The following is a 14,323-nucleotide window of genomic DNA, read 5'->3' as shown; positions in this document are numbered from 1 at the left end:
AGAGCTTAGCTGATTTCCCCACAGGCACGTCCCGAGCTTCTGTTCCCCCAGGATGCCTAAATACCCAAATCAGCTGTTCTCCTATGTTAAAGAGATGGATTTAACCCAAAAGGGCTGGCTGGGTCCTGAAAACCAATCATGCAGCCCACCGTTCCTCAATAGCCCAAAGGGAGAGCAAGTCATCCGCTGCAAATATTTATTGACAGGAATACAAGGGCGCTGTTTCTGGGCGCTGGGGGATTGTGTCTAAGCCTTCAATCATACCATGGGTACTGAGCATTACATCTCACTGGGAACAATCATAGGCTTGATCTTGGCCAAGAGCTGGAGAAGCCAAGAGTCAGAATTGCCCACCCATGCTTTTCCAGCAGGGAGCAGAGCACACCCCACCCCAGGAGCAGCCTGCATGCAGCCCCATGGTATCTTGACCAGCAAATCCTCAGGTTTACACCAGACCCCCCCCCCCCATTTACTGCACCATCTCTGCAGAATTTGGTGCACATGATAATTTGATAACTCACTATTAAATGTCTCCAGTGATGCAAAAAAGATAAGATTTTTCATTACAAATACCCTTGAGTAGTAGGATGCTTGGCCCTGGCCCTCAGCTCCAAGCAACTCTGCTCAGGGCTTTACCAAAAGCCCATTAACACAAGGACCTTCCCAAGGAGATGGAGGGTGAGACCCCTTGTTTGTGGAGTTGACTTATTCATCTGGTTGGCTCAGCAATTTGTTCATTTGGAAAACTATTTTTACTCATCATGAATGACTAAGCACGTTGTTTTGGGGGCTGGTGGCTTTTCCTTTTTCCGCTCTTTCTTGGATTTATTTATTTTTAGGTTTCTTTGGGAGGGAAAAGAAGCAGAGTGCAGACTGAAAGCTCAGAGAACAGGAGACAGAGATCAGAGGAGAGTGAGAAGATGGGATTTACCCCCCTGAGTCTCAGGCCACCTTACTGCTTATGGAATTTAGCAACCTATTGAGGAATTTTATTGGGGTAATTCAGGAGGCTGTGGAAAAGAAACCACCAAGGTCAGGTTCTGCTAATGGTTTTTTGAATAGCTTGAGTAGGATTTGAGATAGAAGACTTTCTCACGGGTCTTACAGTGCTTGATTATGCTACAGCTGACATGTCTCTAACACGATTACAGGAGAATTGCTTTGGGGCAGGAAACATCTGCCTGTTTCTGTTCTGTTTGTCCCATGCTTAGCACAAGGGGATGCCAGCCTTGATGCTACAGTAATGCAGGCAATTATTCATACTCACCCCACCTTTTATTTGAAAGAAAAGTAGTCCTAGACCATACGGTTGAGGACTTGCATGTATGACCTTTAAAGACCCCAGAAAATCGAAGGAGGGTTAAAATAATGCAGAATGTTGAGGGGGGTTATTCCTTGTGTCATTATTTTTTATGCCAGTTCCCTAATTTTGAAGGATCACATGAATGGTTTTTGAACTGGTGATGCTGCCTATATGCTGTTTTGATTCACATAATAAACCTCTCACCGCTTGCACTTCACATGGAGAAAGATGATGAATCACCCACCCAAAGACCAAAAAGTGCTCTGCAAACTGTAGGGATGACTTGGTACTCAGAGAAGACAAAAAGCAGCCACCCAACTTCCATGACCTTTCAGTCCTGTTCATACCAGGAAATGTGTCCACCTCTGTTGATCTCACGTTCCTCTACACCACCCTGCTGCCTCCTCTTGCCTGCTCCAGACCCCTTTGACCTTTCCTCTGCTCATCCTCCATCCTGGCCTGATGTTAAGAGGAGAAGCTCTACCTACACGACTTTCCCCAGACAAATGAACAGCAGGCTCCTCAGTACCTCCCGTGGAAGGCAGCGGTCTGCATCCAAGGGGTTTCATTGTTCCTCCTGAGCCTGCAGGAAGGATACTCTGCACAGTTGCAGGTTGCCTGGGTTTGCCCAAGTCGTCCAGAAAAGCTGACGACAGCTGGCTACAGCTCTGCCTCTCCTGCAAACCTCCTAATCCCACAGGAATATCACTTTCACCCCAGCACTGCTTCTGTTTCTCAGCAGCCCCTTGGAGAGAGTCCTGAGTCTCATCACAGGCAGTTGTAGCCCTAATAAAACCATTTTCACTTTAGCAGGACCCAGTGCCACTTCAGCAGCAATAAATTCTGAACTTGTTTTAACTAATGCAGGCACCTTCAGAGGGATAAACTGGTCTTGTGGAAACTGGACCCACTCCAGCCACAGAGAGCTGTGGATTCGCAAAAAGCTCCCCCACCTCATACAAACCCGCAGGGATGAGCACAGGATGGGTGCCCCTATGCTGGTGCCAAACCTGCCTGTGAACAGCCGAGTGAATTACCATCCTTATTTCTTAGCTCAGCACTTTGTGGGTAGGCTAAAGGCATTTCCAGAGGATTTCCCTTCCCCTGCAGTTTCTGCTCACACAAACTTTTGTTTCACCCACCCTACTTGCAGTACTCTGGGGATTTCTCTGCTACCCTTCCCCAGCACCACAGCTGAGCTGGCTGCTGCCCCAAGGCCACCTGCGCCAGGCTGGGCTCTATCACTGTGGGGTGACACGGTGTGTCCTCATGTCCTCACCTTCCCTGTGCCACAGCTGCATCCTCCCAAATGACCTGCAAGCTGTCCCTGCACGGCACCGCCTGCTCTCCATCATCACATCCCTGGGGGGATGCTACCGCAGCACCCTAGAATTGGGATTCCAAGCAGCTCCCAGAGCACTAGCAATGGGAGGCAGCAAGCATTTCCCTGATGCTGTGCTGAGCCTGGGCATGGCCAGATCCTCCTGGGCTTGACCATCCTTTGTGACATCCCCACCTCCCTTCCCTAAAGCAGCCACATGCTCTGCATTTTGCTGCCTGGGTGCTCCCACCCCTGCCTGCACTGGGATTTGCTCAGTGTCACAAGGATATATTGCCCCCCACGCAGGTTTTATCTGCTTTCCATTCATCTTCCCGTGACCAGAACCCTTTTTTCCCCACAGCACTGCATCGCCACCACCTCCCCTTTTTAATTCCAGTTATCCCCACGCACTCCTGTCACACTTGCTTTAGTTTTTCACCCAGGTTCATGCAAGTGAACCCGCAAACAAGGCTGCAGCGAGTCCCCTTTGCAAAGGTCTCTGTGGGTGATGCTGGGTAGAATCGGCCCGACCATCCCCTTCTGATGCTCGGAGAAGCCGCTCGACCGGGGCCCAGGAGATGCCCCTCTCCAGCGGGGCGCTACCAGGATGCTCCAAGCAGGAGGTGACGTCCCAGTGGGGGGGACACGAGGAGAAGGGCTGAGACGCGGAGGAGCTCTCCTGCGTGAAGCATGTTCGCGGGGAGGGAGGGGGCTGCAGGTTGACCTTCCCATTCCCTAACTCCCTCTCTGCCCATCGCTAGCCCATGGGTGCCCCCCTCCGCCCCCTGCCCGCCCCTAGTCCATGGGTGCCCCCCCCCGCCCTCTCCTCCTCCCGCAACTCCAGCGCCGAGGAAGCCGAGCCGGAGGCAGTGCTGAGCCGGATATGCAGCGACTCCCCGCATCCCTCCTTGTGAGTATCCCTCGCTCCTCCTGATGCCTTCGGAGGAGACGGATGGACGGACGGACGGGCGGGCAGTCAGAGGTGGACCAGTCTCTCCTATTTGCAAAGCTAGGGTGGAGGGGAACCTCTTCCAATATCCCTTTCCTCATCCTCTGTCTAGATCTCCTCTTCCCCTCCTCCTAGCGGGCCACAATAATCTCAAAAAAAAAAAAAAAAAAAAAGGGGGGTGGTGGTGAAGGGGGAGGGGGCCGGAACCTGCTGGCAGGTAGAAGGAACAGGGAAATGCAACCCCATCTGGAATCCCGCAGAGACTAGGACTTAGGGGAAAAATAATCCCCCCCAAAATACCCACTTTCCCCAGGAGAGTCGGAGGGAGTGCGGAGGGGCGGGTTGCTCTGCCGCACCGGGAGACCCGCTCCGCCCGCAGCCGAGCTGCCCGCTCCCATCCCGGCATGGGACAGAGAGGAGAAGGCCCCGACAATCAGACCGTCAGACAGACAGGCGGGCAGGGAGGGCTGCGGGTGGCTGCAGCGCGGCCGGGCTGGCAATTCCCCCGCAGCCCCCCGGCGCCTCACAAGTGTTTCTTTCTGCTTTTATTTGTCTCCTTTGGCTAAAAAAAAAAAAAAAATAAAAAATATTCCCCACTGGTGACTCGGGCTCGGGTCACGCAGGACAGCGGGCAGCGGAGGGGGGAGGACGTGAGAGAGAGGGAGGGATGCTCCTGCCGCTGCCCGCGTCTCTGCCCCCGCCGCGGGGCCGGGGCCGGCGGCAGCTCCGCGCCGAGGCGGCGGCGTCGTGGTCCCCGGGTGTAGCGGTGCTCCCTCCTCCCCCTCCTGCCTGCCCTACTCTCCTCCCTCTCTCCTCTCTGCCCACTCCCTCACTCCTCTCCCCGCTCTCTCCTCTGTCTCCCAGTCCCTCTCTCTCTCCTGCCTTCCCCCCACGTCTACCCTTTTCTGCTCCTTCCCCCCTTTTTCTTCTCCCTCCCCCCCACCCGGCCTTTCCATCCCCTCACCCCCATTTTTCACGGGGGTGCTTTCGCTTTGCCAGGGCAGAGCGCGGTGACGCCGCGGCAGCCACCACGGAGAGGACACAGGACCCCCCGCTGGGCCCGCCATGCCCCTTTGAGGGGGTGGCCTGGACCCCGAGACCCCCGCAGGGTCCCCCGCAGGGCTGCTTCGCCTGCATCGCCAAGCCCCCAGCTCTCCGGCAAGCTTCGCCCGTCCTGTCTCCTTCTTCTGCCGTTTATCTCATGGAGAGCAAGAGCTGCAAAGGGGACAGCCTGCGGCCAGCGGTCCCGTGCAAGCACTCGGTGGAGAAGAAGACGATGACCAACCCTACCACCGTCATCGAAATCTACCCCGACACCACCGAGGTGAACGACTACTATCTCTGGTCCATCTTCAACTTTGTATACCTCAACTTCTGCTGCCTTGGCTTCATCGCCTTGGCCTATTCATTGAAAGTGAGTACTGAGCACAAGGCACGGGGTAAGGGGTGACCGGAGAGGGGGGAAGCGTCTGGGCGTTGCACCTGATGTGAAACACGTCTTTGCCACCCAAAAGAGAGGTTGCAGCCAATGGGGATGGGGATGGGAAGAGCCAAGGTGTGTTTTGGAGCCTGGGTGGGTTAAGAGGCGCTTTGACTTGCTCCGAGTACCCTCAGAGGCTCCTCTGTATCACGGCGGCAGGGTGACAGGCAGGCAACGCAGGGCTGGCTTGGCTTGTGCTGCACCCACAGGCACTCTGGGACTAAGTCCTTTATTTGGGATCCTGTCTGTTAGAGATCATCAGGATAGGACCCAGCAGCACTGGATGGTCAGGGAGAGGCAGTAAGAAGCAGCCGACCAGGATCAGCCATCGCCTGGCAAGTTGCAGGGGGGAAGCAGCTGACAAGGTCCAGGGCAATCCTGCCTGCTTCTTTCTTGCTCTCTCCCGAATTAAAACACCAGAGCTGCTGGCCAGCTTTCCTCACCCCAAGCCCTGTAAATCCCAGAGCAAGCCCTGATGACCTGCCAGCATCATGGAAATGCTGAGGAGGTAGAAGAGAGTGCAGGGGGCTTCCCGCAGCGTTGGGGCCAGGGGGATATGGAGCTGTGTTGTTGGAGAGGGTGATGGCGTGGAGCACAGCCCATGATGGGAATGGGACCATGTTATCATTCCTGGTAGCTGCAGGGCAGAGCAACTCGGCAGGGACAGTGCCTGGCAAACAGGCAGCCCCTTGGCAGCTGCCAGGAGTGAGGGGCCTGGGCTGCCCTCCCCTTCCCTGCCTGCCAGATGCAAAACTAACTGAATGGATGTGCAGAGAGCCCGGGGCGGCTGGGTGGCCTGGAGAGAAGCTAGCTGATTTGTTTTGGCAGGCAGCATTTAGAGGAGGGCCAGGGCGCAGATGGGCTTCGTCACAGAAGCAGATCAATTAACCCCATCCAGCTCCCCTGAGCTGGACTGTGAGCACCCAGCACTGCAAGGAGGCTCCTCCCAACCCTGTCAGGGTCTCTGTCAGAAAGGCTCAGGAACCTGTGTGCTGGGCTCATTCAGCACCGGTACTGTGGTGTCTGCCTCAGTTTCCCCTTACCTAATATGGGAGATGAGCACCCATCCGCTGCCCATGCAGGAGGCTTCACTGCTGCCTGGGTGAGGCATTTAATAACCTAAATCATGCCAGGGTGAAGTATCACTAAAAGCAGGATTGACCGAAGGGCAAATCCAGTCAGTAGCAGCCTAACACGAGCAGGTGGAGGGAGTCCCTTAACACCTCCCTCTCCTTTAGCCAGCAACGGAAGAAACTGACTTCCTCCTTATTTTTCAAGCCTTTTCTCATCCATATTTGCCTTTAATGATGGGCATCTTTCATGTAGAAGAGGCTACAATGAATATCTGGTGTGGTCCCTTACCACTGCAGCAGTGGGGGCAGGACAGCTCGAGGACAAGGCTGACCCTTCCCCAGGAGACAGGACAGAGCAGGGTCTGCCACTTGCAAAGTTTTTAGAGACTGGACCCTTCACTATCCCTGACACAGGGTAGAAGGAAGGTCAAAGCCCAGAAGTAACCCGAGGCCTTGCACCAGAGCAGAGATGTGGGCCCAGCATCTGTCTGCAAAGTTCTAGAGGACAGAAACTCCATCATGAAAAAAAGAAACAGTAGTGAGGGAAGGCAAAAGGGCAAATTTGCTCCAAATTAAGGAAAGGAAAATAGAAGATGGCTGTCAAAAACCAGCATTGGCTTTTGGACTGAGAAGGCGGTAGCTGGTCAGATGTAACCACAGTACCCAAACAGAGGTAATGCTGACCGGCTAGAAATAACTCTGCTCTGATCTTGGAGATCCCCAGTGTCTGTGACCCTGTGGCAAGGGGAAAATAGAAACAAAATGTCCCCCAGAGGCAGAGGACAGAGCTACCAAGTGACCGAAGGGATGCCGAGTGCTCTCACGAGCTGCTGTTGGGATGGGCAATGAGCGATGGGTGATAGGAGTTCAGAGAAAGCAGGAGCAAAAAATGCCCTGAGGACAGATGTCCCTTTAAACAGACTTCTCTTGTTCCTCTGCAATTAAATGTAAGGACAATTGAGCAGTAGATACTTGAGTCCCAGCCTTTCTAGGATGTCTGTGCTCTGAAGAGACTGACTAATGGGCTGCAAGAGTGAGAAGAGTGGAGTGGCAACTTCCCCTCCCTGAGCCCAACAGAGCCCTCGGCCAGTGGAGCGAAGGTTTTCTGGCTGAAGGACCATCAGTGCACTGATGCCATTAAGCGGTTCCTGAGCTATACTTTTTACATTTCCTTTAAATAACTGAAACATCTAGCAACTTCAGGAATTCTTGTTTTCATTATAAGAAATAGCGTTTTCAGTTCCCTGTCGTAAGGGTCATCTGCTTTTGGCAGATTCATACTGTTAATAAAGCAGTACCTCCTTTGTGTCCCAAGTCTGTGAGATGTTTCAGTATATATCTTAGCACACCCTAGTATTTCCACTGGTTTCAGCAGCATAATGCCCACACTGGAAGCCAGATATATGCTTGGTATACTTGAATATTACTGTAAAGCTGTCTCCTTCCCCATGCCCTATTTTACTGTTTTCAGCCACATGTGGGAAAGCAGGCATGTCTGCCTGTCCTTTTGCACGTGAGCTATAGCCTTCTAGATTTCTTTCTGCAGGAAAAATGCTAATTCATGGTGATGACCATTTACTAAAAAAATACCAAAATAACCCACCACAGCACCAAAGAATTTATGAAGAAAGAAACACATGAAGTCAGGTGAGGGCAGAGACTGTGACATCCAGGCCAAGTCCTCCGTGTGACAGACATCCCAGCCGAGCACTCTGAACAAGACTGCAACTGCATGCCTCATCTTCATTTACACCGATAGCAGGCCAGATCCTCAGCAGCCACAGCTTGCTGGGCTGCAATGGTGTCACACCAACTCATGTATCCCTCCAGGGATCATTTCTAGCATCTTAGACTTCTCAAGGTCAGCCTCACAGAGTGCAAGCAAGGCACTTGCATCTAACTGTGTGTAGGGGGTGTACTGGGAAAGGAGAGATCAACAGCAGGACCAGGGAAGTTAGAAACCCTATAGTAACCTTAACCCCAGCCCAGCACAGATGCAAGGATCACTTCAACAGCAACACTTCAGATTCAGTTGGTTTTGATCAGAAGCAAATGTCATGGCCTGATATCTGGCTGCTCCCTCCCTCCCTCCCTCTCTCCTTCCCAGCTCCAAGCAGTAATGAATGATGCATCAGTGCCCGGTGGCAGGACATCTCGCTTCAGTCATTAGGAGGTCTGTCTCTGGAGACTGCTGGGGTGAGCCAAGCCCTTCTCAGTACCCATTATGCCATGAGGCAGTAGATCAGAGGAGCTGAGATCTGAGATGAGCCGTGGAACGGATGCTTCGCTGTGGCTGTGTAGAGATGAAGATGCCAAGAAGCCCTGCTGGCTTTTTAAGCCCCACCAGCAGCCCACAATGTTACTTGCAGAATTTTCCTGTCCCTTGAGGTCACTGAAATATGTTGAGCTCTCTTGCCAGCTTTCTGCCCAGCCCTTAGCACACAGTTCTTGGCACAACTGTTTGCCTTCCCCTCTACCCACTTGTTGATCTTCCTTGTTTTGAGTGAAAGTAGACCAGCAGAAATCCGTAGCTATTTATTAACCCTGAGAAGCAGAGAAGCTGCCGCACCCAACCTCTCAGGCAGGCTCTCAGCCTGCTTTTCAGGAGGAGCAGGAGTTTATGGAGGTGGGTGAAATGCTGGGGTGACAGTCCCGTGACGCCAGTGCCGGTGTGGTGGAGGTATGTGGGCTGGAGAACTCTTGAGCAATTCACAGAGCAAATAAATCCAAGGATCCCCTCCAGAGCTCCTTATGTGTAGGGACACAGAGCTCTGCACAGAAATGGGTTTACTGACAACGAGCTGTGGACTGCCAGGCTGCCTTAAATACAGCCTCATTAGACTCATTATCAACAAACCATTGGTCTCCTTCTGCAAGCTGAGGAAACACTTTTTACCAGAGCAGCAAGTTCCCTGCTCCCAGAAATGAGAGGGTCCGAACCACAGGGCTGAGAGAAGGGAGGTGACTGCTGGGGAATGGTAGGTAGGAACCAAGGAGAGCACTTGGAGAGGAAGCAGAAGGTAAAACCCCAAGGGAAGAAAGGGCAGAGGATGGTGATCAGAGGGAGTAGAGAAAGAACCCTTGGGCACTGACATGCTGCAGGTATGGGAGGACGTGGTAAAATGGAGATGTTGGAGGACAAGGTGAGCAGCAGGGAGCTGACAGGCAACCATGGATGAATGGAAAAGCCACCACTACCTTTTGCCTATGGGAGAGGAGAGGAGAAAGGTTTGCACATTAGAGCATAAAAGCTGGATTTGTTTCATATAAGGACAGGCATGGAAGAAGAAGGAAACTCTGTAACTTGCCGACCTGTATCAGAGGTGAGCTCTGCCTTGTCTAGGGTGGGATCTCCAAAGAGGTCACCACACAGAGCTTTGAGGTACCCAGGGAAACCCCATAGTCAGCAGAAGTAATTATCCTCACACACCAGTCATCTCAGTGCAAAGCAGGCCCAAAAATCCCCATCTAATTTTAGGCAAGATGAGAAGGTCAAAGTGATGATAAGAGTCTGTGACTAAGGAAACACACGACCTGGGTCTGGGGTGAGGGTTCAGCCTGTGACCTTGAGGACCTGTCCCTCAACATGCCTCATGTCATTGGCTATGGAAGCAAGCAGCTCCCAGGGCTCCCAGAAGCTCCTGCACCAGCTGTCAGCACATTATGATGATGGTGGCCACAGGAGCATGAAAACAGGAAAAGCTGAGGCTGGGCTATGAAAAAGACACCAGCATCTCCTTAAGGGCAAAGCAGGGAAGGAGCTGAAACACTTATCTGCTCTCCAGGAGAGCTCCTCCATAGCCTGGCTCAGTTACCACAGCAGGGCTTTAAAGGGAGACATCTGGAAGCACCTGAGGGTGCAAGGCCATGCAGAAGGAGACGAGGCTGCCCTGGAGAGATTTGGGAGGCTGAAGCTGTGAGTGGTTTGTAAGGAGAAACTCCTTTTCATTGCACTTGTGTGCCACAGGGGCCCTTGCAATTAGAGGTTCTGCTGCAATATAAATGATAATGGACAATCAGGAGTGATTTGCATGAGGGAGACCACTGAAGCTGTAGGTGCACATGGAAGCATTAATGGAGGAGAGGAAGGGGACCAAGAACTCAGTGAGGACGGGGATTCCAGGAGGCCAAGGCCAGAACAGCCAGAGAAGAGCTAGGAGAGAGGTAGGGAAGGGAAAGGGCAGGGGGCTGCTGGAGATGGGGAATGCAGGCAGAACTCCATGTCAGCAGGAGTGTGTGGATGGAGCCATCTGAAGGTGCAGGGAGAGAAGACCATTGGATCCTTTGGTAGGAGTCAAAGGCGGCCATCATACCATTGTTTGGGCCCAAAAAAGGGGAAAGAGAAGAGTTGGAAGGGACAAAAAAAGGAACTGTGAGGAAATGGTGGCATGGGGGAGAGGGCAGCCCAAGCACCTCCCACTATAGATGCTTAGCAGCAGCAGCAGGACTGGAGCAGGGCCAAAGGGAGAGCCATGGGAAAGTCAAGAAGAGGTGCTGCTGAAGCATGTTGTAGGAAAGGTTTAAAGCACGGGTCATGAGTATGAACTGGTGTCAGGTTTAAAGCACAGGTCACGAGTGTGAACAGGGAGACACTACTGGGAGAGGCTGCTTGGAGCACTGGGAGAAGGCTGGGCATGGAAATTACAGTGCTAGGGCACCCCAGGGACAGGGGGAGCGTGAGACAAGGAGTAGGAGAGAGCTCCTGGGACCAAGAGGAACTGGCTCCACAAAGCTGAAGTGGCTTGGCTACAGGAGGGTTGCAGAGCTCGGTGTGCTGGCCATGCCAGTCTGCTGGAGAAACCTCTGTCTGCCTGGTAAACGCTGATGGCAAACACCGGCTCACCTGCGGCAGAGAGCAGATTCTCCCAGCAGTGGCTGGGTTACAGTGGGGGAAAGGGCAAAAGGCATTTGCTCCCTGTAGGTTTTGCCTGAGGCAGCCCCACCGATGGGAAGAAGAAAGTGTTTGAGAGCTTCAAAGAGTCTGCTGGGAGCAGCAGGCGGGGTTTCTGGCCTGAATCCAGCACCCCTGGGGCTCTGGTTGCAGGGACCTCCTCGCTTCTCACCAATGGGTGAGAAGGTGCCAGATGCCTGGCGCTGCTGAGTCCAGGCATTTTTGGGAGGATGCTAAACTTACTGAATAATTTCAAATATGAGTCATCCCGGACATTCAACTGACACAAAAAGGCATGTGGGCTCCCATGCTGCCGGCTTGCTGCCTTCCCAGAGATCATCTCCACTCCTTAGAGCTCCAACCAGGCATGCCACAGAGCCACGTGCAGTTTTGTGACTGTCCCCTCTTTTGATACCAGAAGGATGCTTAGCTGAGCACTCGGCAGCAAGTGATGGGTGGATGGCACCAGCTCCAGCTGCGGGCTCCCAGGAGCAGGGCACATCAGAGGCCAAGGGTGTGGCACCATGAGATTTAATATGAGAATGAAGACAGATTTCTCATTCTTCCCCATGTGCCTGCCAGCACTGCGTCCTGTGGGCCTCGTGCCAACAGCAGCCTCCCTGCCCACAGTCTGGGATTAATGAAGATCAGGGGTTGCTTGTGCAGAGAGGTCCTCACTGGTGTGATGGGAGAGAGGAATATTTCTTGAGGGTCTGAGAGGTGGTTTTGGAGGCCCCATGAACCAGCATGGTTCAATGGGAATGAGGGGTTCAGCAACCCTTCCCTACATCCAGCAGCTTGAAGAAGGCTTTCAGGACAGTCCCATGCGTAAGCACTGCAGAACAAAGTCCATAAGACATGGTCTGAATCCATCACAGAGTCTTTTTGGAAAGCTCCTGGTCGATAAAAGCCTTTTAATATTCCTCAGTATGACTCTGGTGCTGGTTTTTGCAGCCTGCCGCCAACATCTAGTGTCCCCCCACAGCGGGGCTTTCACTGCCGGGAGCAAGACTTTCTGTGAAGGGCACACACTCTCCCCCAGGAGTGAGCAGTGGGGCAGGCCCTGCCAGACCCTGGGCTTGGATATGGAAAAGGGATGAGGGGTCAAGTGTCCTGGTTCTTTCGTCCTTGTGGCTCCAGCTGTCTGAGTCTTCTGAGTGCTGGCTGAAAGGGGCAGCCTGGGGACAGGGACACATCCCTGCTAGGAAGGAATGGAGCCTGACGCCTCATCTGCTGGGATCAAACTGCAGAGCTGCTGCTGGCGGACAGTGCCATCAGCTGCCTGGCTGTGCTATCCACTGCCTCACAGTGCCATCCCTGCCTGCTGGTGGCACTGCTGCCTGGCTGTGCCATCTGCTGCCTTGCGATGCCATCGTTGCCATACAGTGCCATGCACTGCCTGGCTATGCCTTCTGCTGCCTGGCCGTGCCATGGGCTGCCTGGTAATGCCATCACTGCCTGGCAGTGCCATCTGCTGCCTGGCCGTGCCGTGGGCTGCCTGGTAATGCCATCACTGCCTGGCAGTGCCATCTGCTGCCTTGCAGTGCCATCTGCTGCCCGGCACTGTCATCTGCTGACTGGTAATGCCATTGCTGCCTGCCAGTGGCATCACTGCCTGGCAGTGCCAGGCCCTGCCAGGCAGCCAGGAGGAGGTGGGGACAGGCCAGTGACACGGACTTGTGCAATCATTGCCCTGCAGAGCTGTCCCAAGGCAAGCCCATGAAAGTCCCAGCCTGCAGGATATTGAAGGGAGCAGACTGTGCTGTCAGAATAGAGATGCTACACAAGCCGCATAGGACCTGCAAAAGGAAAGGAACTCATTAACCCGGACTACTTAATATGCTGGAGGCTCGTGCACAACCCTGGAGCTGCAGTAGGATGCCGTGCCAGGCTTCACCTGCTCAGCCCCTCAGTGCAGATGGAGGCACAGGGATGCACACCAGAACAACAGCCAGTCTCCTCACTTGCAAGCTGGGTCAGCCAAAACCTGGTGCTGCAGGGCCAGGGGGCTACAACACGGCATGCACTGTGCTTTAGTGCCAGTGTGCCTGGGATGCACAACAGCATCTCAACTCCCTTGTGCACACTCAAGCTCAAAATTATAGTGACCCACTCTGGGGACCACAGGGACCTGGTTTGCCTGCTTGGTGACAGCAGTGGGTCAGTCTTCCAGGTCTTCTCTGCTCCCAGAAATTTCCAGCCCACAGTACGTGGCTTGACAAGCTCAATCTATAGCAGAGACAGAGTGCAAACCTCATCACAGGGTGTTTTATGGCATCTCAAACATTCAAATACGAAGCTGCACAGCCCAGCCCTCATCTGCTGTACATATAACCATGTACATTGGGTGCACTGGGTTTGCATTTAGCCAACAAGTTATGTCTTTCATACATAAAGCAATTACTTTATTTAATTATTTTTTCTCAGGTCCGGGATAAGAAACTCCTCAATGACTTAAATGGAGCAGTTGAAGATGCCAAGACAGCCCGGCTTTTTAACATCACCAGCTCAGCCCTTGCCACCTTCTGTATCATCCTTATCTTCATCTTCCTGCGATACCCTCTCACTGACTACTAGAGTGAGGCCAACAGCAGCGGCCGCCGCCAAAATGCCTCTATGCCAGAAGTGTCTGCAGTTGTTTCTTGTAGCAAGGACACACAAAAAACCTTGATTGCAAAAAAAGAAAGAAAAAAAGAGTCAATTAAGTACATAAATAAAAGTTATATTAGTTTATCAGCCCAGCTGAGCATACCCTTCCTGCCTTGAAATGGTACATGAACGGCTATAGGAAAGGGTTTCACTCTTGCACATGTACAGGGAAAACAATAGACCAAGAAATATTTATTTTATGGCCAACAAGCTGTGTGAAAATAGTGTGGAAAGCCCAGAGCAATGCATGCCTAGTGACAGACAGCTGAGCTCTGTGAGCAGTGGGATCCTGTGAAGCTGGAGACACATGCAGTGATGGATGGGGACCATGGCAGGGCTGTCTCATAACATATCAGGTGTGGTCAGGCCTCCCCACCATCCCCCAGCTTAAGGGGATTTCTCTTCCTTTTATTCTCTTGAATTTCATCCACTTGTTCAAAAAACTCCCAACCCCTGGAGAGCTGAGGGTGTTAGGAAGTTCACACTGGGGAGCCCCAAAGCCTCTAGAGAAGCCCCAAAGTGTTAAAGGGCAGGTTTCTCCTTGGGATCTCCCAGCAGCGCTGAGAAGGAGGGCACCTCCTGGAGAACTCGCCTAAGCCACCTAAGTGGAGTGCTACTGTATTTCTGTAAACAGTCAATAAAGAGATACCTCTGATA

At 53.0% G+C, this 14,323-nt stretch overlaps 1 protein-coding gene across 3 annotated transcripts; it reads left to right on the top strand.

Annotated features, from left to right (window-relative positions):
- The first annotated feature begins 2,965 nt into the window (after positions 1-2,965).
- Positions 2,966-14,323, top strand: IFITM10 (interferon induced transmembrane protein 10). Of its 3 annotated transcripts, none has more exons than XM_050335830.1 (3): positions 2,966-3,534; positions 4,573-4,987; positions 13,445-14,323. In XM_050335830.1, exons 1-3 carry the CDS (start codon positions 3,389-3,391, stop codon positions 13,592-13,594), a joined length of 711 nt encoding a protein of 236 aa, XP_050191787.1. In that variant the 5' UTR covers positions 2,966-3,388; the 3' UTR covers positions 13,595-14,323. The 3 variants fall into 3 exon arrangements, with proteins under 3 accessions (XP_050191787.1, XP_050191788.1, XP_050191789.1); XM_050335831.1 differs by having other exon boundaries at positions 2,967-3,247; XM_050335832.1 differs by having other exon boundaries at positions 2,968-3,247; positions 4,578-4,987.

Source organism: Myiozetetes cayanensis, unplaced genomic scaffold (genome assembly GCF_022539395.1).
Source record: "Myiozetetes cayanensis isolate MyiCay16 unplaced genomic scaffold, myiCay2020 scf6-25, whole genome shotgun sequence".
NCBI lineage: Eukaryota > Metazoa > Chordata > Aves > Passeriformes > Tyrannidae > Myiozetetes > Myiozetetes cayanensis.
This window is presented reverse-complemented; position numbering and strand designations above follow the sequence as displayed.

Bases quoted from the DNA above. Each gene is read 5' to 3' on its own strand.
- IFITM10 (XM_050335830.1), top strand. From the start codon at position 3,389: ATGGGTGCCCCCCTCCGCCCCCTGCCCGCCCCTAGTCCATGGGTGCCC. The intron at 3,535-4,572 runs GTGAGTATCCCT...TCGCTTTGCCAG, and splicing joins GACTCCCCGCATCCCTCCTT to GGCAGAGCGCGGTGACGCCG. The intron at 4,988-13,444 runs GTGAGTACTGAG...ATTTTTTCTCAG, and splicing joins CCTTGGCCTATTCATTGAAA to GTCCGGGATAAGAAACTCCT.